Here is a 23,570-nt window from a genome sequence, read left to right as displayed (position 1 = left end):
GGAAGATCTGGAGAAAAAATCCACGCGACCACAGGGAGAGCAACATGCAAACGCCAAATATACAACAGGCGTCAGGGTCAGGATCGAACCAACGACATCCTGCATACCAGGCGAGAGAGTTAACATCTCTCCACTGCACCACCCATACCATGTGTCGCGCGTATGCAATTACGTATGCTAACCATTTGCTTCTCTGTGTACACACATGCACACATATGCGTGTGCTGATGCAGATTTCACAACCACCGTGGCTTCTTGTACTTGGACTCCCGTACCGGCGGCGCCACCCCTTCTCCACGTCCTCGTCATCTGCGCCGTTGCCCCCGCTAGGCCCCGCTAGCCCCGCCGCCCTCTACGGCGGAGGGCGGTAGCGGGCGGGATGTCGCGCCCCGCGATGCGTGTGGCGCTCTGCGTCTTCGCCGGAGTCGCCATCATCGCCTCCTCCGCTGCCGCCACCGCCACCGCCTCCTTCCCCGATGACGCGACGCCCATCAACATCGTTGACGCCAAATGTGAGTATTCGCAACGTGTAGAGACGCGGCGACCGAAGCCTTGCGTAGGCCGAGAGACACATCGATGCCTTGCGTAGCCCGAGATAGATGGCAAAGCCTTGCGTAGGCTGAGTGACACGATGAAGCCCTACTTAGGCTGATAGACGCAACAAAGCCTTACATAGGCCGAGAGACACGACGTAGCCTTGAGTAGGCCAAAAGAGACGACAAAGCCGTATGTAGGCCAAGAGACACGACAAAGCCTTACATAGGCTGAGAGACACAGTGAAGAGGTGTGTAGGCTAAGAGACACGACGGAAGGTTCCCATTTTGCGAGAGACACGAAAAGCCTCACGTAGGCCGAGAGAAACGACGAAGCCTTGTGTAGGCTGACTAGCGGATAGGTCCATAGCGAGTAGACTGAGTCAGTTTTTCACCTGGTGCTCAAGATTCACCGTCGATGTCGTTTGGGTTGGGCCATGTAACGATTCGGACAAATTTGTGTCGTGAGACCCTCCACCACCTCACACGGCCAAAAAAATAAAATAGTCTACATGTACAAGAGTTGAATGGCGACACGCAAGGTAATTTAGTGTTTCAACCCAGTCACCGGTGAGTTGAAGATGGTAACAACCAAAATTTAGCATTTGTTAAATAACCTCCACAAAAATCAACGGCTGATAAAAGTCACTTGAAGGCCCTTGAATGAGAGTCACTGGCAGAAGTTCTGTGATATCTCCTTCCACGGACCATTCCCTGCCGAGAACATCTGGCAGCTCACCAGCATTGATTCAAGTGAGCCTGACTCTGCTGATGAGGCACTCTGCATCGAACCGGTCCTGAGTTTTCCTTGCTTATACTGAATCAATGCTGCTAAAATGACACACTCCCAGAAGGCCATGAGTTGTGTGAAAAGTACTTTTCCTTTCTCCTTGGAGAGACCGATACATGGAGATGATGTATCATCTGTTTTGCTACTTGCTCCGCAAAGACCCACAATAAATGATTCTGTGTTCTCTGGCAATGAACGCATGCCAATGGGTCGATGTTGTGTGAGAATTCCAAATGGATCCTTCATCTCATGGCGTGATGCCGATGGCACAAATTGTAATGAAAAATCTCGGGCAAAACACCGAAGTGTTAGTTGCTAATTTTGCATATTTTACAATGGCAAACATCTGGAACATAAACGCACAGCATCAATCTGGCAGTTTGTGAATATACCCCCCCGTGCATTATTTGCTTTCATCTTGGGCAAATAACCGTCGGCTGAAATCTTCACGAATTGTTTATCCAGCCGCGCCCTGCTCTTGGCTTTCCCCGTACGTGGGGTAATCGCGATGCCATTTATTCAGAATCTCACGCTCGGCCAAGCGTAGTTTGGACGACAAGGCATCGCACGGCTCTTAGGTTCCGCAGCCCGTATGAAGTGACTGAGATCAACCCCTATCTACGATTAGCGCGGTGGCCTGCGCACGGTGCGAATGAAACTCAACATACACAGATACGTTATCGCAGAGCGGAGGTGGGTGGGGGCGGGAGGTGGGGGCGAAAAATCCAGACGGCCGATCTTGCGTTGGGTTCCATTCCCTCGTGAACGCCGGGCAGCAAGCGTCACGGTCCGGCCCGGGCAGTGGTTAGCGCCGGGGGTCTGCAACCAAAATAACAAGAAGAGCCGTTGTTTTTTTTTTTCGATTCGTTAGAATAACTTCAATATTTCAAAAGCCGCAAAGCAAGTGGTGAATATGAGATGGCGGTCCTTGATAAATGATGGTCACGAAACGGTCCTGGATGAGCCCGCGTGCGGCTTCGGAGCCGCAGGTTGGCAATCCTTGAGTTACAAATCACGAACTTTGAACCAGGTGCACTTAGACAATTCTATTCCCTTTGCCCCCTTCCCCAACTGCTACTGACCAGCGTGGTGAAGTATGGTCATACCACACCCCCCCCCCCCCCCCCCGCATGACCTGTGGGAGAGGCCCCCAATCCAGCAGCGGGTTGACATGGTTGGAAATTAAATCGAGCCATCAACACTCTTTGGTTCTTTCGGTAAAGTCACGTAGGTGAAAAATAATAATAATCAATAAAAAATAAACTCACGACGTTTTGGGTGCAACACAAGCGCCCGGAACGTCGTGAGTTTATTTTTTATTAATTATATTAATTTTTATGGTTTTATTTTTCTACCTACGTGACTTCACCGAAAGAATCAAAGAGTATGGATTCTTGCAGTCACGAAAACTTCAAATCTAGAACAAGCCATCAACGGCAGTAGTCGACCTAGGGAAGGGTCAACACTGTTGTGAGCACCAGGTGCTGGTATTTGAACATCAGCGTGGGGCGACAAAGGCGGCGGTGCTGGCCACCCACCCACCCACCCACTGTGTGGCACGGTGGCGAGATGTTCACGCCCTCGCCTGGTATGCAGGAGGTCTTGGGTTCCATCTCGACCCTGACGCCTGCATATTCGGAGTCTGCGTGTCTATCTCTCAATCTCCCCGTGGTCGCTTGCATTTTTCTCCCGGTCCTCCGGTTCTTCCCCTCCACATTTAGAATCAACATTTTTTTTGAGTATTTGGCTGCTATATATTTCCACACGATGATGAGCCACTTCGTTGAGCTGTTATTTGCGATGGACAGGTCGCTTCTGAAAAATAGCTACATAGCTCAGCGGGCCTAACCTGGTAACATAAAAATATCTCATCATGGGACCTCCTTTGCCAGTACCAAAATATACTAATAGGGTTTTCCCCCTTTTTTCTGGCAACAAAACTGACACCTTTTGCAAGGAATCATGCTTACATTAACCACAATACTTGCAGTCAAATGCAAACAAAAAACAATACTCTGATAATTTATGCATTGTCTTTGAAACTGATTGGTCCACACCCGAGACAGCTTTCTTTAGAGCCTCGTCTCATATGGTGTTCGACCAGATGACGCCAAAAGGCGCACAGTTCAAAAACAACGCACTATCAGAGTAATGAGAGCTCGGGGTGAGCAGCTACATCATGGGACCTCCTTTGCCAGTCCCAAAATATACTAATAGGGTTTTTCCCCTTTTTTCTGGCAACAAAACTGACACCTTTTGCAAGGAATCATGCTTACATTAACCACAATACTTGCAGTCAAATGCATTGTTTGCATTTGAAAAAAATGGGAAAACCCTATTAGTATTAACATAAAAATAGTTTCGTTTATAGTTTAGTGTGCTGTGTCGGCACAGAGCCCCTTCCTGACAGTTTTCAGCAGCCGTTGTGCTCAGTCAACACGCAGGGTGAGCTCTCACAGTCCCCGCGGGCATCGCCACATGTGGCTGGCTTTACCTGGCCCCCCTTTTTACGCAGGTAACACATCAATCCTCTGCTGGAAGAAGATAAAGATCTCCCTTACACAAGTCGTGTCTGTCATCGGGGGTTGCATTTTCGTACTCCGCCATACCGATGAGCACTTTTTAGATGACTCCGCCTATTATGTGGTCAACATGTCCTTTCGAGGACCTCTCTCACAGCCTCATCATCATTATCACAAGCATCTGGCTATAGCTCTTCCCCTTGATACTCTACCCCTGTGTGACACTCCCATGCCCGGCTCAGTTACCTGGCCTCCTCCTCCACCATGCACACCACGTGTCCCACTCATTATCAACAACCTCTTCTTCGTGTTTTAGAACGGCCCACGGATGCAGATATTACAGAGCTACCTCTGAGATCCCTGTATCTTCAAGTGACGCTCTGGTCCACACAGAACTACCTACGGAAGTTGATTACACAGAACTACCTCTGAGATCTTCTTAAAGTGACGCTCTGGTCCACACAGTAGCGAGCAGAACTTTTTCACCCACCCCAACCTGCCCCAGAGAGTGACGTTCATCGCATAACAGTCACTAAATACTCTTTTTTTTATTCTCATGATTTGGAATGGTGGTGTTTAGTTGTTGTTGTTGTTGTATGTGCAGTCATTAACCCCTCGCTGTACGCGAGAACCCCAGCTGAAGTGCAGGCCGTCGCTGAAACCTTGGCATCGAACCCAGGGTCTCAGAGCTGCCGGCTCATCGCTCTGACCTCTGTCCTCTGAGCCAACGGGCCTCCATCCCAGAGGCTTTCTTGTCTGTTCGCCAGGTTAAAGTTCAGCTCTCTGACTCACAGGGGTGGCTATCTCTTATCGCTAGAAGGTGCCATTTGACGCCAAGACTTTGTTTTTATCACGTTACATTTTATCTCCATGGCCGGCGCTTTCGCGACTTTGGCTTTCTCCCCGCTCAATTTAGCCCGCGGTGGCTGGGACATAATCCACCGTCTGTACGTCTGCGTATGTTGAACTTTTTCACCGTGTTAATCGGAGGTGCGGGGGAAAGACAACAAAGTGAACACAAAAAAAGAAATTATAAAGAAATGGATTTGTCAATGTATACGATGATCATTTAAAAGTGCATAGCTCCCGGTGGATTCATAATATCATCAGAAAGAGCGTTCCAGACGGCCGGAGAAGCGCATCTGAACGTGCACGATGCGGTAACCATTTCTGTTCGATGGCTAGGTTAAAAGCCGCTGCTGCTGCGAGGATGAGCGGAGTTTGCTTGATGATGGTTAATGTTCCTTGACGAGTTCAGCGAGGTATAGTGGTTCACTTGTGAGATCTTCCGTAAAAAAAAAGAAAAAACATGCACATTCCTCTGGAGGGGAACCAGGCTCTCCTTGTAAAAGCACCAGCTGCAATACATCAATAATAACGCTACGTAATAATCTCCTACACTAACAAGCAATCGAGGAATAAGATCACATGTCGCCATTTGTAAATCAGCAATCCACCACATCAACCCTGAATGCGTCCAACGTTGGTCAGATCTCGGAAAGCTGAGTGGGGGCTCGGCGGATAGGGTTTGTCTGCGAGGAAGCCCTCATCCAGCAGTGGATTGACCGCGGGGCTTTACCTGTGCATGCGAGTGGGGTGGGCTGCGTGTGCATGTCTGTCGTGGCGGGGGCAGCAGTGGGGCAGGGATCAGCTCGCCCTGCGCCGCCGCGAGTTGAACTCCCCCGCTCGCGGCCAATAACGGCGGCAAATATCGAGGACCGGTCCTGGGCCTCCCCTAGGTCGACTCAGCCTCAAGTTCCTAACTGGTGCGATGCGTATGATGATCGCCACCGGGGTGACAAAGGCGGCCGGGCGCGGGATGTTTTGCCACCAACCCCCTCGTGTGCCTTGCCAGCCTACTTACCGGCAGCACTTGCCCCAACGGTCGGTAAGGGCTACGCGGGGGACCTTTATCTCGTTTTGTGCACGTGCACGCAAGCCCCCCCCCCCCCCCCCCCGTGTTTCTCCATGTACCGCCCGCCGCGCACAGATGTCGAGCGAGCTCCCGTGGGGGTCTCATTTCGATTAGCAGAGCTCAGGCTCGTCAACTCGGCCTCTAGACGTGTAAAACGTCAACAGTGGGGAGACAAAGGCGGCCGGGCGTGGTGGGTGTTGACCACTGCTGCCCCCCCCCCCCGCCCCACCGAGACTACCACGTCGGCTTTCCCAGGTGCTGCTACTCGCTAACAGCACTCAGCCCAAGGGTCTGCTGGAGGCTCTACGGGTCGGGCGGGCGGGCGGGGTGAGAGATCTTCGCGTGCCGTGTAACGGGAGCTACATTAGTGGCGTTCGCATTGATCGCTCACCTCTCCGACGCGTTTCATATATCCGAATTAGGGTTCGTTACTTCGTTATCCTCCCCCCCCCCTCTGTGGACGGCGTGCGAGTTAGTGGCAGGATGGGGGGTGCGCGACTTGGAGGTTGGGAATAGAAGGAGAGGCGGTATCGTGATGGGTGGGACACGTGGTGTGCAGGGTGGAGTAGGAGGATGGGGGTTAAGCGACTTGGAGGTTGGGAATAGGAAGAGGAGGAGGTACAGTGAAGATGGGTGGGACACATGAACTGGAGGGAGGAGGAGGCCAAGTCACCGATACGAGCGTGGGAGTGGCACCCAGAGGTTGTCCACCAAGGGGAAGAGCTAATAGATGTGGTTGTTGACGATGATGATGGCTGTACGAGCAGTCCTTGAAGGACGTGTTGGCTGTGTAACAAGGGGAACACGTAAAGCCGGATAGTGGTCGTGGTGGTGATTCCGTGAGATCGGACCTTGGAGGTCAGTGGTGAACTTGAACTCTGCAGAACTTGAGAGGCTATCAGGACGAAGGAAGCGATTGTGTTGATGATAATATCTTAACCTTGGCTTGTGTCTCCCCCGTGTCTACCCAATGTCTCCCCGTGTCTACCCAATGTCTCCCCGTGTCTACCCAATGTCTCCCCGTGTCTCCCCCGTGTCTCCCCGTGTCTCCCCCGCGTCTCCCCCGTGTCTCCCCGTGTCTCCCCCACGTCTCCTCCGTTGTCTCCCCTGCGTCTCCCCCGTGTCTCCCCCGTGTCTCCCCCGCGTCTCCCCGTGTCTCCTCCGTTGTCTCCCCCGTGTCTCCCCGTGTCTCCTCCGTTGTCTCCCCCGTGTCTCCCCCGCGTCTCCCCGGCGGCCTGCAGACACGAGCCAGTACCCCGTGTTCCTGGGCCCCAGACCAAAGAACGAGACGCGGCGACACAAGCTCAGCTTCCAGATGATGGTGATTACCAACTCCACCCTCTTCATCGCCGCCAGGTAGGTCGACGCGATCACCGCCACTACACCCCCCCCCCCCCCCCGCAACACACTTTGCATTTCCTCCCATCAAAGTTGACACCACCGTGTCCGTTGGGGACGGGGCAGCAGCTGTGGCAGCTGTCTCCCTTCCACCGGCGAGAGCAGCAATCCTGAGGAAAAACTCGGGACAGGTGGCAAGCATACTCCCCAGGCCCTCCCTACCCCCCACCGAGCCTGATGGCCAACCCGAGAAGGTGCACCTTGGCTGGGCAGGAATCTAGGCGAGGTTGGGCGGGGGTGGGGGGTGTAGCGTTGTTGGCCAGTAAGAAAGGAATTCTGTGTAAACGTTGTTTTCTAATACAGAGGGCTTCTCGCGCCTTGCCCTTCGCGCCCACTATATCCCCCCCCCCTCCCCCAATGTGTGCAGACACTACTGGCTTGTACCTCAAAGTTCATGAGACATTTTTTTTTTATTTCGCCCTCCAACCATGGCCGCATCTAGCACAACTCTAAATAAATGCTCATGAAATGTAAAATTACGTATTTCGTGATAATGGATGAAACGATCATTGATGAAACAATAATTATATTGATCATAGTGGTTTCGGAAGGCTCTTGTAGTTTCATTGACGGGCAAACTGACAAATGGAATGCCGGGATGTCATAATAGATATGGCGGTGCTTGTGTAGGCCTCTATCCAACAGTGTATTGAACATGACGGCTGACGACGGTGAGATGGTGGATGCACGGGTGGGTTGTGTGTTAGTCTTTCAGGGACTGACTCCTGCCATAAGACTGTTCACCAATACCAGGGCTGGACGGGTGGGAAGTGCTGCCCACTGATGTGTGGACCAGAGGCCCCAGCAGTAGCTCTGTGATATCCGCTTCCTCGGGCTGTTCAGCGTGTGAATCAGAGAGTCACTTGCAGTAGAAGAGATCTCAGAGGTAATTCTGTGATATCCGCTTCTTCGGGCTGTTCAGCGTGTGAATCAGAGCATCACTTGCAGTAGAAGGGATCTCAGAGATAATTCTGTGATATCCGCTTCCTCGGGCTGTTCAGCGTGTGAATAAGAGAGTCACTTGCAGTAGAAGAGATCTCAGAGGTAATTCTGTGATATCCGCTTCTTCGGGCTGTTCAGCGTGTGAATCAGAGCATCACTTGCAGTAGAAGGGATCTCAGAGATAATTCTGTGATATCCGCTTCCGCGGGCTGTTCTGCGTGTGAACCAGAGCATCACTTGCAGTAGAAGGGATCTCAGAGATAATTCTGTGATATCCGCTTCCGCGGGCTGTTCTGCGTGTGAATCAGAGCATCACTTGCAGTAGAAGGGATCTCAGAGATAATTCTGTGATATCCGCTTCCGCGGGCTGTTCTGCGTGTGAACCAGAGCATCACTTGCAGTAGAAGAGATCTCAGAGGTAATCCTGTGATATCCGCTTCCTCGGGCCGTTCTGCGTGTGAACCAGAGCGTCACTTGCAGTAGAAGAGATCTCAGAGGTAATTCTGTGATATCCGCTTCCGCGGGCTGTTCTGCGTGTGAACCAGAGCATCACTTGCAGTAGAAGAGATCTCAGAGATAATTCTGTGATATCCGCTTCCTCGGGCCGTTCTGCGTGTGAACCAGAGCGTCACTTGCAGTAGAAGAGATCTCAGAGGTAATTCTGTGATATCCGCTTCCGCGGGCTGTTCTGCGTGTGAATCAGAGCATCACTTGCAGTAGAAGGGATCTCAGAGGTAATTCTGTGATATCCGCTTCCTCGGGCTGTTCTGCGTGTGAACCAGAGCGTCACTTGCAGTAGAAGGGATCTCAGAGGTAATTCTGTGATATCCGCTTCCGCGGGCTGTTCTGCGTGTGAACCAGAGCGTCACTTGCAGTAGAAGAGATCTCAGAGGTAATTCTGTGATATCCGCTTCCTCGGGCTGTTCTGCGTGTGAACCAGAGCGTCACTTGCAGTAGAAGGGATCTCAGAGGTAATTCTGTGATATCCGCTTTGACGGGCCCTCCTCTAACATCAAGCATGGGCTCCGCAACTGGTCTGGGAGATTTCCGAACGGCTCCTTCATCTCGTGACGCCGCGGCGAACATGAATTTCCAAACGTGGAACTTCCACCGGATTCTCAGTGGTGAGCACAAAGACAAAGATCCCCCGTGTCGCCTGGAACACGGCCGGTCATTTGGTAGCTTTTGCGAGCAAGAAGATGACCACAAAGCGGATGGTTGCGCTGCCCTTTGCTGCTCATATCTGGTGGCTAGGAGATGTTAATTACCTCGCCTGGTGTACAGGAGTTAAGGGTTCGATCCCGACCCTGATGATGCCTGTATATTTGGAGTTTGCATGTTCTCTCTCTCTCTCTCGCCCGTGGTCGTGTGGATTTTTCTTCCGATCCTCCGGTTTTTCCCCTCCACATTTAGAATCAGCATCACGCGTTTACAGTATTTGGCTCCTATAAATGTGCACGTGATAAGCCACTTGGTTGAGCTATCATTTGTGACCAATTCGCTTCTGTAAAAGAGCTACATAGCTCAGTGGGCCTTACCTGGTAAAAAAAAATGTTTTCCAGTTGTTGGTACTCCGCTTGTGCCGCTGCGGGTCGTTTCCGCACGATGTCCGACGTTTTGGCGCCGCGTGCCTCTGAGGAACGGGACGTAAGAGGGGCTGTGATGATGTTTATTTCGCTGGGGTAGCACGATGCCAAATCGTAAGTCTGAAACGTGAAACTCCGGCCCATGGAAATGAAAATATAGTTTGCCCGCATAGATATTGCTCATCGTAAATCTCCGTATGCAAATTGTGGGGGGAGGGGGGAGGTGAGTGTAAAAGTCTTCCCTGTAAACAACGGGAGAGTGAATCGAAATTGTTCCCTGTTCTCGCCCCATTTCATAAACAACCCCCGTTATTCAAATTGACCGCTTGCGTGAAGGCTGGTTTAGTGAGGGCCCTGTTAACCGACGCACGCACACAGCCCGTGCCGGCAAGGCAGTCGCCGGTGCAAGTGCCGATGAAGAAAGTCGACGCGGCACACGAGGGGTGGGTGGGTGGACAGCACCACGCCCGGCCGCCTTTGTCTCCCCAGTGGCGATGTTTTTTTTTATCCTGGTACTACTACTACACACACGCAAATCCGCGCAGGTGAAGCGATTGCAGATCTGAGCCTTGAAGCGGTGGAGCGTGCACATTCGAGATCCCAATCGAGTGTTTGGGGTGCACCGTGTGAGCACGCAGGGATGGTGTGAGCCCGCGTGTGTCTGTGTGTGTGTCTGTGTGTTATTGTAGAGTGTCTGTCTGTGTGTGTCTGTCTGTGTGTGTTATTGTAGAGTGTATGTGTGTCTGTGTGTTGTTGTAGTGTGTCTGTGTGTTATTGTAAAGTGTATGTGTGTGTGTCTCTGTCTGTCTGTGTTATTGTAGTGTGTCTGTACGCACTGCGCTATGAACCTGGCGACCCGGGTTCGATTCACGCTCACGACCAACGCCAGTGACGATTATCTGAACCTGTCGTGGGCCTCCCCTAGGTCGACTCAGCCTAAAATGAGTACCTGGTGCGGTGTGTAAACATCGTTACTGGGGAGACAAAGGCGGCCGGTCGTGGTGTTGACCACCCCCCCTCCACTCGTGTGCTGTGTTGGCCTTCATAGATTGCTGCTCGCTAACAGCACTTGCCCCAACAGTCTGTTAAAGTTGGACTGGGGATCTTTGTCCTTGTTTTGTGTTTAAACATTCCAGATCCCAAGCGAGGTGATGCAGCGATGGTGGACCCGCGTGTGTGTTTTTGTGCGCGCGTGTGTGTGTCTGCGACCACGGGGAGAGAGAGAGAGAGACCTAAACTCCACATGTACAGGGTCAGCTGATTCGACCTCGTGGAGACCCTGGACGGGTTGAAATATCGCTTACTGATGTTGGTCGTGCCACGGATGAGAGTGGTGCTGGAACGGCGTTAGAGCTTCCGGCGTTACTGCAGCAGCAAAAAAAAAACACCACCACGGGGGCCGTTCGAGAATGTAAAAGAATGCATTGGAGTTTAAGACTCCACATGATTGTCCTTTACCCCACCAACCCACCCACCCACATCTCCTCCCCACCCACCCACCCACATCTCCTCCCCACTGCTCACACCCCCTTTGGGGTTAAGTGTCAGGAATTGCATGGGCCCTGATTTAAAGGTTAGCTCAATTGATGCCGGGGATGTGAGGAATGGGCAGTGGCAACCATAGCAGCGGGGACGGAGAGAACGGGAAGAGCTACGGCCGTCTGGAGGCTGTTGTAATGCATGAGCAAACACAAGCGCCATTTAACTCATTAGGTGCTATTTGCTCTCCCTGTGTGGCCTTGCTGTGTGTCAGTGTCTGTGTGTGAGTGTGTGTGGGGAGCGGTAGTGTAGCGGTTAGCGCTACGCTGCGCTACGAACTTGGCAACCCGGGTTCGATTCCCGCTGATGGCAAAAACACCTAGTGACGATTATCTGAACCGGTGCTGGGCCTCCCCTGGGTCGACTCAGCCTCAAATTAGTACCTGGTGCGATGTGTAAACATCGTCACGAGGGAGACAAAGGCGGTCGGGCGTGGTGTTGGCCACCCACCCCCTCGCGTGTTGTGCCGGCCTTTATAGGTGCTCGCTAACAGCACTTGCCCTAACAGTCCGTTAAGGCTATACGGGGGATCTTTGTCTTTATGTGTGTGTGTGGGGAGCGGTAGTGTAGCGGTTAGCGCTACGCTGCGCTACGAACCTGGCGACCCGGGTTCGATTCCCGCTCACGGCCAACACCCAGTGACGATTATCCAGAACCGGTCCTGGACCTCCTCTATGTCGACTCAGCCTTAAAACTGCACTTGCCCCAACAGTCGGATAAAGGCTAAACCTGGGGGTGGGGGGTGGGAGTAACATTTGCTTGTATCTTTGCACGCGTGGGAAATACATTCGAGTGTTCTTTGGCATCTGTTAAATCAAACACGCTCCTATTAGGATCAGCACTCACGCAGCGGAGATCTTATATTATTTTTATTTTTAAACAACACCAGAGAAGTGCCAGCGTGTGACTCAACGCCCCATCACGGATCGATTTGGCCAAATGCAAATGCTGATCTCGTGATTTCCCCCGGGGGCTGTAATGGTTTTGTCCAGGTGTAAACGTTAAATACGGGCCGTGCTGTTTAGATGAGGGGGTGGGCAGATCTTCGGGAGCGGTGGTAGAGTAGCGACGCTACGAACCCGGCGACCCCGAGTTCGATTCCCGCTTCAAGGCCAACACCGGAGACGATTATCTGAACCGGTCCTGAGCCTCTTCTAGGTCGACTCAGCCTCAAATGAGTAGCTGGTGCGGTGTGTAAACATCGCCACCGGGGAGACAAAGGCGGTCGGGCGTGGTGCTGGCCACCCACCCCCCTCGTGTGCTGTTCCGGCCTTCATAGGTGCTCGCTAACAGCACTTGCCCCAACAGTCTGTTGAGGCTATGCGGGGGATCTTTGTCTTTGGTGGGCAGATATGACATGTTGCTACCTGCCTTCAATTTGGGCCACACGCCGCTGCTGCTGCGATTGATGAGAATGCAAAACCAACAGGATAGTAAGACTGTGGATACGGCACACGATGAGCAACCCTTGTGAACGAGGTCACGGGGTCTTTAAAATCCATGATCCACTTTGACGTCTTCGCCAGTGCAGGGATGTAAGTGCAACGATAGAGAGATCCCCCGTTACATATATACGAGCGGTAAGAAAAAGGCAGACACACATATGGACTCACACAGACAGACATCGACTTTAGACACACACACGTGGACTTACACACAGACATCGACCCACACACATAGAAACACATCGACTTAGACGCACACAGACACACACACATGGACTCACACAGACAGACATCGACTTAGACGCACACACATGGACTTACACACACACATCGACTCACACACACACACAGATAGACTCACACAGAGAGACATCAACTTTAGACACACACACATGGACTTACACACACACACAGATAGACTCACACAGAGAGACATCAACTTTAGACACACACATGGACTTACACACACACACAGATAGACTCACACAGACAGACATCGACTTTAGACACACACACGTGGACTTACACACAGACATCGACCCACACACATAGAAACACATCGACTTAGACGCACACACAGACACATGGACTCACACAGACAGACATCGACTTTAGACACACACACATGGACTTACACATACACACATCGACTCACACACACACACAGAGATAGACTCACACATACGCCTGGAACAGACTGTCGGGGCAAGCGCTGTTCGCGAGCACCTATGAAGGCCGGCAAGGGGACACGAGAAGGGGGGGGTGGGCGTGCCAGCACCACGCCCGGCCGCCTTTGTCTCCCTCGCGGCGTCGTTTACACATCGCACCGGGTGCTCATTTGAGGCCGAGTCGACCTAGAGGAATCTCAGGACAGGTTCAGATAATCGTCAACCGCTGCCGGCCGTGAGCGCGGAAAATGTAAATCGGCTCTCAGGGTTTCAGGAGCGATGACGCGTTAACCTTAATCTTGGAGCTTTCGTGACTGCAGGAATTATTCTTTGGTTCTTTCGGTTAAGTCACGTCTAAAGATAAAATAATAAATTAAATAATAGCATATTACGACGTTTCGATTGCAACACGAGCAATCATCATCAGGCATAAAAGAAATAGCAACAAAAATCGAATCTGTCTATAGTTTTCTAGTTAGATTTTTGTTGCTATTTCTTTTATGCCTGATGATGATTGCTTGTGTTGCAATCGAAACGTCGTAATATGCTATTATTTAATTTATTATTTTATCTTTAGACGCGTTAACCGTTTACCACTCACGGGCACCAGCTGTCAGTGACGAATCGGATGTGAACCGGTCCTGCGCACTCCTAGGTGGACTCGGCCTTAAGTGAGCGCCCGCTGGGCCACACTACAGACACACATTACACACAAACTGCACACACACCACACACACCACACACACACACTACACACACCCTACACACACACACACTACACACACACTACACACACTCTACACACACACACCACACACACACTACACACACACCACACACACCACACACACACACTACACACACCCTACACACACACACACTACACACACTCTACACACACTCTACACACACACACACTACACACACTCTACACACACTCTACACACACACCCTACACACACACACTACACACACACTACACACACTGGAGACACACACACACACACTACACACACACTACACACACTGGAGACACACACACACACTACACACACACTACACACACACTACACACACTGGAGACACACACACACTACACACACACACTACACACACTGGAGACACACACACACACTACACACACACACTACACACACACTACACACACTACACACACACTACACACACACACTACACACACTACACACACACACTACACATACACTACACACACACACTACACACACACTACACACACTACACACACACTACACACACTACACACACACTAGGGGAGCTGAGAGGTGCGGGGGTGGGTGGAGTGCAGGGGGGGATGGGGGGGCATTCCCCCGCCCCCCCATCCCCCGAGCCCCCCCCCTCCCTCCCAGCGTGCCTTTATCGTCGTCTGCCAGAGGAAGCCGCGGTGCCTTGCGGGGTTTGTGTGTGTGTAGGTGTGTAGGTGTGTGTGTAGTATGTGTGTGTGTGGGGGGGTCCTCGTTACAACAGCGCGACCTGGCGGGAGCCCTTCCTGAGAGCTTCGTGCCAATTAAGTGACACTTCAACCCCGTCCCCCGGCCCCCCCCCCCCCGCCAGCCCCCCGCCCCCCGCCCCCCCGCCCCCCGCGCCCCCCCCCGCCCCCCGTCTTAATTGGGCAGAATCGAAAGCGGGGGTCGACAGAGTGGAGCGGAAGTTCACCCAGGTGTGTGTGTGTGTAGGTGTGTGTGTGTGTATGTGTGTGTGTGTGTAGGTGTGTGTGTGTGTAGGTGTGTGTGTGTGTGTGTAGGTGTGTGTGTAGGGGTGTGTGTGTGTGTAGTGTGTGTGTGTAGGTGTGTGTAGGTGTGTGTGTGTGTAGGTGTGTGTGTGTAGGTGTGTGTGTGTAGGTGTGTGTGTGTAGGTGTGTGTGTGTGTGTAGGGTGTGTGTGTGTAGGTGTGTGTGTAGGTGTGTGTTGTGGTGTGTGGTAGGTGTGTGTGTGTGTAGGTGTGTGTGTGTAGGTGTGTGTGTGTAGGTGTATGTGTGTGTAGGTGTGTGTAGCTATAGAGGAGTAGGTGTGTGTGTAGGGGTGTAGGTGTGTGTGTGTGTAGTGTGTGTGTGTAGGTGTGTGTAGGTGTGTGTGTGTGTGTAGGTGTGTGTGTGTGTAGGTGAGTGTGTGTGTAGGTGTGTGTGTGTGTGTGTAGGTGTGTGTAGGTATGTGTGTGTGTGTAGGTGTGTGTGTGTGTAGGTGTGTGTATGTGTGTAGGTGTGTGTGTGTGTAGGTGTAGGTGTGTGTGTAGGGGTGTAGGTGTGTGTGTGTGTAGGTGTGTGTGTGTAGGTGTGTGTGTGTAGGTGTGTGTGTAGGTGTGTGTGTAGGTGTGTGTGTGTAGGTGTGTGTGTGTAGGTGTGTGTGTAGCTATAGAGGTGTAGGTGTGTGTGTAGGTGTGTGTGTGTAGGTGTGTGTGTGTAGGTGTGTGTGTGTAGGTGTGTGTGTGTAGGTGTGTGTGTAGGTGTGTGTGTGTAGGTGTGTGTAGGTGTGTGTGTGTAGGTGTGTGTGTGTGTGTAGGTGTGTGTGTGTAGGTGTGTGTGTGTAGGTGTGTGTGTGTAGGTGTGTGTGTGTAGGTGTGTGTGTGTAGGTGTGTGTGTAGGTGTGTGTGTAGCTATAGAGGTGTAGGTGTGTGTGTAGGTGTGTGTGTGTGTAGGTGTGTAGATGTGTGTGTGTAGGGGTGTGTGTGTGTAGCTATAGAGGTGTAGGTGTGTGTGTGTGTAGGTGTGTGTGTGTAGGTGTGTGTGCACATGGCCTGGCACAAGCGTCGTGGTGACGTCAACGCCACTTAGTGGCGAATGGCGGTTGTTGTTGTGTGTGTAGGTGTGTGTGTGTAGGTGTGTGTGTAGGTGTGTGTGTAGGTGTGTAGTGGGGAGCGGTAGTGAGCGATTAGCGCGCTGCGCTATGAACCTGGCGACCCGAGTTCGATTCCCGCTCACAGCCAACACCGGTGACGATTATCTGAACCGGTCCTGGGCCTGCCCTAGGTCGACTCAGCCTGAAATGAGTACCTGGTACGATATGTAAAAAAAAAACATCGCCACTGGAGAGACAAAGGCGGCCGGGCGTGGTGCTGACCACCCACCGTTGCTACTCGTTAACATCACTTGCCCAAACTGCCTGTTCAGGCTGTACGGGGGATCTTTGTCTTTGTGTGTGTACGCCAAGCCGTGGCACAGCGGGTAGCGCAGCTGACCTCCAAAGACAAAGATCCCCCGTATAGCCTTAACAGACTGTAGGGCAAGTGTTGTTAGCGAGCACCTATGAAGGCCGCAACGGTACACGAGGGGGTGGGTGGCCACCACCACGCTCGACCGCCTTTGTTTTCCCAGTGGCGATTTACACACCGCACCAGGTACTCATTTGAGGCTGAGTCGACCTAGGGGAGGCCCAGGACCGGTTCAGATAATCGTCACTGGGTGTTGGCCGTTCGATTCCGCTACACTACCACACCCCACACTCACACACACAGACGGAGACACACACACACGCGCACACATACACGCGCACACACACACTCACACCGAGATATACACTCACACACACACACACCGAGACACACTCACACACACACACACCGAGATACACACTCACACACACACACACCGATACTCACACACGCGCACACACACCTGCACATACCGAGACGCACAGCGGTAGTGTAGCGGTAAGCGCGCTGCGCTACGAACCTGGCGACCCGGGTTCGATTCCTGCTCACGGCCAACACCAGTGACGATTATCTGAACCAGTTCTGGGCCTCCCCTAGGTCGACTCAACCTGAAATGAGTACCCGGTGCGGTGTGTAAACATCGCCACTGGGGAGACAAAGGCGGTCGGACGTGGTGCTGGCCACCCACCCCCTCGTGTACCGTTCCGGCCTTCATAGGTGCTCGCTAACAGAACTTGCCCCTACAGTCTGTTCAGGTTATACGGGGGATCTTTATCTTTGACGCGCACTCACACACGCACAGCCAGTTGCATTTCCACCGCGTAATTCACTCCCGCGAGCGACGCTTGGCGCTTGCAGCCTTTTCAGGACTCGGGCGTCTCCTGCTGAGATATGTCGACCCAAAATTGGGCAAATTGAACATTTTGTTGGTGATTGATTGACAGGCGAGCAATTACTGCCGAGACGAGAGATGCTCGGACAAAAAAAACCAGGGACCTCCTCCCCCACCACCACCACCACCACTACCGGATGAAATACTGAAATCAGAAGAAGAATAGAAAAGAAATGTGGCATTAAAAAATGATAGATTATATGCCCTGGTGTTCATTATCCGTGTGTCAATCTGCATAGAGAGAGAGCGAGTGTGTGTGTGTGTGTCTGTCACGGCACCGTGTTTGAAATGCCTTATTTATACAGTGCAGATAAATTCAACAAGGCTTTCTTAAGAAGAAATAATATATATACACGGTCTATCAGCATTCGAATTTTTTGGGGGTATTCGTACTGAGCTATAAAGCTTTTTTGTTCACAGATGTTCCAGTCGAGACACAGTGTCAGAACACAAACGCGATCGGAGTGCAAAGCGTAGGAAGGCGAAAGCAATCACTTAAACATTGTCTTCTATATAAATAAAGAACTTAATCTGTATGTCTCAAAATCTTCTAGGGTAGGACACAAACAGCAGGAACAATCTGAAAATCCGAGATTTTTCATTTTAAGGCCCTCAAATCTCGATGTTTGAGTGCCCCATAACACGTTTTTGCACGTGGTGTCATTCAGAACCCGTTCCAAATATAACACTGCGTTTTTTTCGTTTGACAGAGCTTTTGGCGGCAAATACAATTAAAGCGAGAACCATTCTAGATTTTATTATATAGATATTTCGGATTAAAGCGGTTTTGGACGAAAAAATCTGATTAAAAAATCTCTTTGATGTTCAAATCTGAATTATTCGAAAACGCTAAAAGATAGGGGCTTCCACTCACAGAGTATTAAGTTAATAGATTTTTGTTCTTTCTAATAAAAAAAAAATTGTGGTTTCCGATAGTTAAGTTTTAAGTATCAAAAGTTGTATCAAGTCGTCAACAATTATTATGTTTTTTTGTGGAAAATATCAAATGTTTGGAGTAGTTGTTAGTCATAGATAAGAATTGTAACAAAAAAATCAGATCAGGTTAGTGATTATATTTATTGCCTGGCAAGTGCCGAGGGTCCAATGGCACAGATTGGTATTCTGATAGTTGTTGCGGTGTTATTTGTTTGTAATTTTGACTCGTTCGGATATTTCGTGATTCATGTTTTATTTAAAATGTTGCTTGATTATTTGTTGGACCATTCTATTGCAATGTTGTGGAGCTGACAACTCGGGCATTTCGCTGCACCCGCTATATAACATCGCCTTCACTGCGTATGCGACCGATACACTTTGATTGATTGATTGACAGGCTTTATAACACTAGTTTACAAATGAAACTAAACTATTTTTCATTATCTTAATAGGTTAAGCCCATATCTATATAGACAATTGTGTGACGTTTCGGTCATTGATTCTCGATTTGAAGCTTACGTGACTGCAAGGATTCATACTCTTTGCTTTTTTCGGTAAAGTCACGTAGGTAAAAAGTTAAATTAAATCATGGCTGGGCAGTCTAACCACGGGCAGCAACCAACTCGCCGAGCCCCGAACCCTAACCGCAGCGCCACCCACCCACCTACCCAGCCACCCACCTACCAAGCCACCCACCTACCAAGCCACCCACCCACCCAGCCACCCACCTACCAAGCCACCCACATACCAAGCCACCCACCCACCCACCCAGCCACCTATCCACCCACCTACCAAGCCACCCACCCAGCCACCCACCCAGCCACTCACCGACCCTTACAGCCACCCAGCCACTCACCCAGCCACCCACGGACCCTTCCAGCCACCCACCTACCTACCAAACCACCCACCCACCAAGCCACCCACCCAGCCACCCACCCAGCCACCCACCCACCGACCCAGCCACCCACCCAGCCACCCACCCAGCCACCCACCCAGCCACTCACCGACCCTTCCAGCCACCCACTCACGTACCAAGCCATCCACCTACCAAGCCACCCACCCACTCACCCACCAAGCCACCCACCCACCCACCTACCAAGCCACCCACCCACTCACCCACCAAGCCACCCACCCACCCACCTACCAAGCCACCCACCAAGCCACCCACCCAGCCACCCACCCAGCCACCCACCCACCGACCTACCCAGCCACTCACTGACCCTTCACCCACCGCTCACCCACCCCTCACCCAAATTCTCCGATTGGGGCCATAAACCATCATCACGCGAACCCCGTTCATCCTCGCAGCGACAGCGTTTGGCTCAGCCATCGGACGAAGACGATCACCGCAACGCGCGCTTTTAAGATACCGTTTCTGCGGCCGTCTGGAACACTCCTTGCTTCCGAAATTCTGAAGCAACTGGGAGCTCTACACTTTTAAATCACCTAGATTTGACAAACGAATTTATTTAGAACCGCTTTTGTGTGTGTTTAGCTCGTTGTCCTACCTTCCGGACCTCCGATTCGCACGGTTGGCCTACGTACGGCGCGAAAGAAGTTCAACATGCACGTGCCCAGCGAGAAATCTCCTCCTTGCCCCAGATTTTTTAACGTTTTTTGTTCACTCTCTCCCTCTCTCTCTTCCTCCATCTCTCCATCTTGCCGCCCCCGAGTGAATTAGACTCTGCGCCCTTAATCTGCGCCTTTCCACGCCGTCACCCTCATTTAAAAACACGCCACAAAGGGGGGGGGGGGGAGACGTGGGGATGGGGGGGGGAGGGGAAGAGTGCCTGAGCGAGCCCAGCACCGCACCGGGGTCTCCAAAGCAGAGCGGGGAATCAACGTCTCGAGGCCTCATGGACGGAAACGATCAGCGTCAAAGCCAAGCGGCGCTTCATTCGCTCAAGTGAATGCGCGCCCCTCGGATACGGCAATTCCACATTTCTGTGGCGGGGCAAAGTCGCTTCAGTGAATGCGTTTTTCCATAGATACAGCCTCCATTGAGGCGGTGGTGATAGCAATTCCACATTCCTATGGCGGGGCAAAGTTGCTTCAGTGAATGATGTCCCTTGGACGTAACCTTCCCAAGTGAGCTGGTGATGGTGGCAATTCCACGTTCCTGGGGCGGGGCAAAGTCGCTTCAGTGAATGATGTCCCTTGGACGTAACCTTTCCAAGTGAGCTGGTGATGGTGGCAATTCCACATTCCTATGGCAGGGGCAAGTAAGGGGTTTTCTCACCCAAGTCAATCGGTGTAGTGGCGGCATGCGCTCTTGAAGCTACAGCCCCCCCCCCCAACGAGATGGTGGTGCTGGAAATTCCACATTTCTATGGCGGGGGCGGTGGGAAAATATATACTTGGAGGACAAAATCGGTGCATTGAGAGTGAGTGGCGCTAGGCGCCCAGAGGCTTCCAAATGACTCGTTGTGCTGCCTATTCCCACATGTTCAGTGAAGTGCAGGGATTGTGGGTGGGGGGGGGGGTGTATCTGCAAATGGATCGCCATGTACAGCAGCAGCACCACGCGCATCCCACTGAACTCTCTCCCACGCAACAACGCCAATCAAACTCACCCCTCACCCCCCCACCCCTCCCTCCCCCCTGCGAGATGGATTATGCCAAGCTGAGCCAAGAAGCCCTTTAATCGCTTAGCCGGACGAAACCAAATTGAGAGAACGCAGGGGTTTGTAAGCGATGCCGGCCTCTTCCCGGTCTCCGACACGACCATACGGACCCCCCCCCCCCTGATGCCCCCCCCCTTTCACCCATACGCCCCTCCCCTCCCTCCCCATCCCCCCCCTCCCCTCCCACCTCGACCGCCCGCCATCGCCCGGGCCAGCCCTCCACTTGCGGTCCTGTCTGCTAATGTCTGCTATTTGCTGCGAGCCTAATAGGGGCCTTGCAGGAGGAAGCCGAGGAGGGAGGGGGGGAAGCGTTTTATGTGTGTGGCGAAATCTCTCTCTCGCTCGCTCTCGCACTCTCTCGATCTCTCTCTCTCCCTCCCTCACTCCCTCATTCTCTCTCGATCTCTCTTTTTTTTACGATCAGTGGAAGACAAGAAGATGCTCGGTGTATTCGGCACTTTGCTTCGTTCATCATTTCGTATTTTTTTTTTTTATAAAATTTAAATTTTTTTACTCTGCTTTATGTAAAGCCCCACCTCTCGCTCACTCTCTCGCTGACTCGCTCGCTCTCTCTCTCGATCTCTCTCTCTCTCTCTGGGTCTCTCTCTTTTTTTCTCTCTCAATCTCTCTCGATCTCTCTAAATCCCTTTCTTTTTTAGGATCAGAGTAAACAAGAAGATGCTCGGTTTAGTGGGCACTTTGCTTCGTTCATCATTTCGGGTTTTTTCCTCCCCCATTGCTTTGCTTCATGTGCTCCCCCACCCCCCACCCTTTGAAATGAAATATTTTACGTGTTTTCCATTTTGAAACAAAATCAATCTCTCGAAACTTCTCTCTCTGGATCTGTCTCTCAATCTCTCTCGATCTCTCTCTCTCTCTTTTACGATCAGGTGTAGTCGGCACTTTGCTTCGTTCATCATTTCAGTTTTTGTTCAATGCTTGATGTGCCCCCCCCCCCTCGTTTTGTAAATGAAATATTTCACGAAAGATGTCACGCTCTGCTCTCCTCCTTCTTACCTCTTACCTCTCTCTCTACCCCCTCTCTCTATCCCCCCCTCTCTGTACCCCACCTCTCTCTCTACCCCCTCTCTCTACCCCCTGTCTCTACCCCCTCTCTCTACCCTCCCCTCTCTCTCTACCCTCCCCTCTTTCTCTACCCCCTCTCTCTACCCCCTATCTCTACCCTCCCCTCTCTCTCTCTACCCCCTCTCTCCCTACTCCATGTCTATGTTCCCCCCGTTTTCGATATAATATTTTGAATTTTCACTCTCTCCGTGTGGTCGCGTGGAGGCATCGCAATTTTTTTTTGAGCAGAAAAAAAAGTGGGTGGCCACGGCCTTTAGAGTCAGCTCCCTAATCACGACGATGGTGATTATGATGATAATACAAACTGGAGAGTGTGAAGAGAAGTGCTTATTGTTGTCTGGGACAACATCGGATTGGCAGGGAGGCAGGCGGCCACCGCGAGAGAGGAAGTGCGAGCCGCTGGCACCCGGCACACACGAGGCGATGGTTGCAAAAGCAAGTTCAAGAGTGAGTCACATTGTTGGGGGTGGGGGGGTGGGGGGGGTGTGGGGGGGAGGGTAGGGAGGGAGGGTAGGGGGGGGGAGGGTAGGGGGGGAGGGTAGGGGGGGAGGGTAGGGGGGGAGGGTAGGGGGGGAGGGTAGGGGGGGAGGGTGTGGGGGGGAGGGTAGGGGGGGAGGGTGTGGGGGGGGTAGGGGGGGTGGGTGTGGGGCAGAGTGTGGGGGAGTATGTGGGGGGGAGGGTAGGGAGGGAGGGTGTGGGGGGGAGGGTAGGGGACAGTGTGGGGGGGAGGGTAGGGGACAGTGTGGGGGGGAGGGTAGGGGGGGAGGGTGTGGGGGGGAGGGTAGGGAGGGAGGGTGTGGGGGGGAGGGTGTGGGGGGGAGGGTAGGGGGTGTGGGGGGGAGGGTAGGGGGGGAGGGTGTGGGGGGGGAGGGTAGGGGTCGGAGTTCCAGAGACGAGGGTGAGGTCTCATTTGCAAGAGTGACCAGTGCCACACAAGTGGCAGAAGCAATATCGTCAGAAGAAAAAAAAAACACGAAAGTTTAAAAAAAGGAGCGACGTTGAACCGGCGAATAGAGAGCAGGGAATAGTGCAGAGCGCTCGAGCCCAAAAACAAAATGAAATTGATTTCCAGTAACAAGAGTCAGCCCGGACAAATCACTTTTATTTTTAAAGCCATTCGTTTAATAAAAAAAAAGAAAATCTGGATTGAAAATGATTGCTTTCCCAGCTGTTTTTTTGTGTTTTGGTGTGTTGTCCTTCCGCCCTCCGCCCCCCCTCGGCACCTTCGATTAGCCACGGTTGGCTACGTAGGGTGCGAAAGAAGTTCAACACGGACATGTGACTCGTAAGACGGTGGTCACCGCATCGCGTGGCGCTTTCAGATGCGCTTCTGCGGCCGTCTGGAACGCTCTTCCCTTCCCATATTCGGAAGCCACTGGAGCCATGCACGTTTAAATCATCGTCTAGATGGACGAAATCATTGATGTTAGAACTGCTTTTTGTGTTTAGTTTATGTTGCCCATTCCCCCGCACCTCCGAGTAGCCACGGTCGCCTACGTAGGGTGCGA

At 52.1% G+C, this 23,570-nt stretch overlaps 1 protein-coding gene across 1 annotated transcript in view; it reads left to right on the top strand.

The window, feature by feature from the left end:
- The window catches only part of LOC133340668 (semaphorin-6D-like), a 188,590-nt gene that overhangs the window by 69,809 nt on the left and 95,211 nt on the right, over positions 1–23,570 (top strand). The window contains exons 2-3 of the mRNA XM_061549093.1: positions 234–512; positions 7,002–7,116. Coding sequence (XP_061405077.1) covers positions 380–512; positions 7,002–7,116 — 248 coding nt within the window. The 5' untranslated portion in view covers positions 234–379. The remainder of the gene's footprint in view (positions 1–233; positions 513–7,001; positions 7,117–23,570) is intronic.

The sequence above is a fragment of the Lethenteron reissneri genome, chromosome 1 (genome assembly GCF_015708825.2).
Source record: "Lethenteron reissneri isolate LAM-NWPU_2019-01 chromosome 1, ASM1570882v1, whole genome shotgun sequence".
Lineage (NCBI taxonomy): Eukaryota > Metazoa > Chordata > Hyperoartia > Petromyzontiformes > Petromyzontidae > Lethenteron > Lethenteron reissneri.
This window is presented reverse-complemented; position numbering and strand designations above follow the sequence as displayed.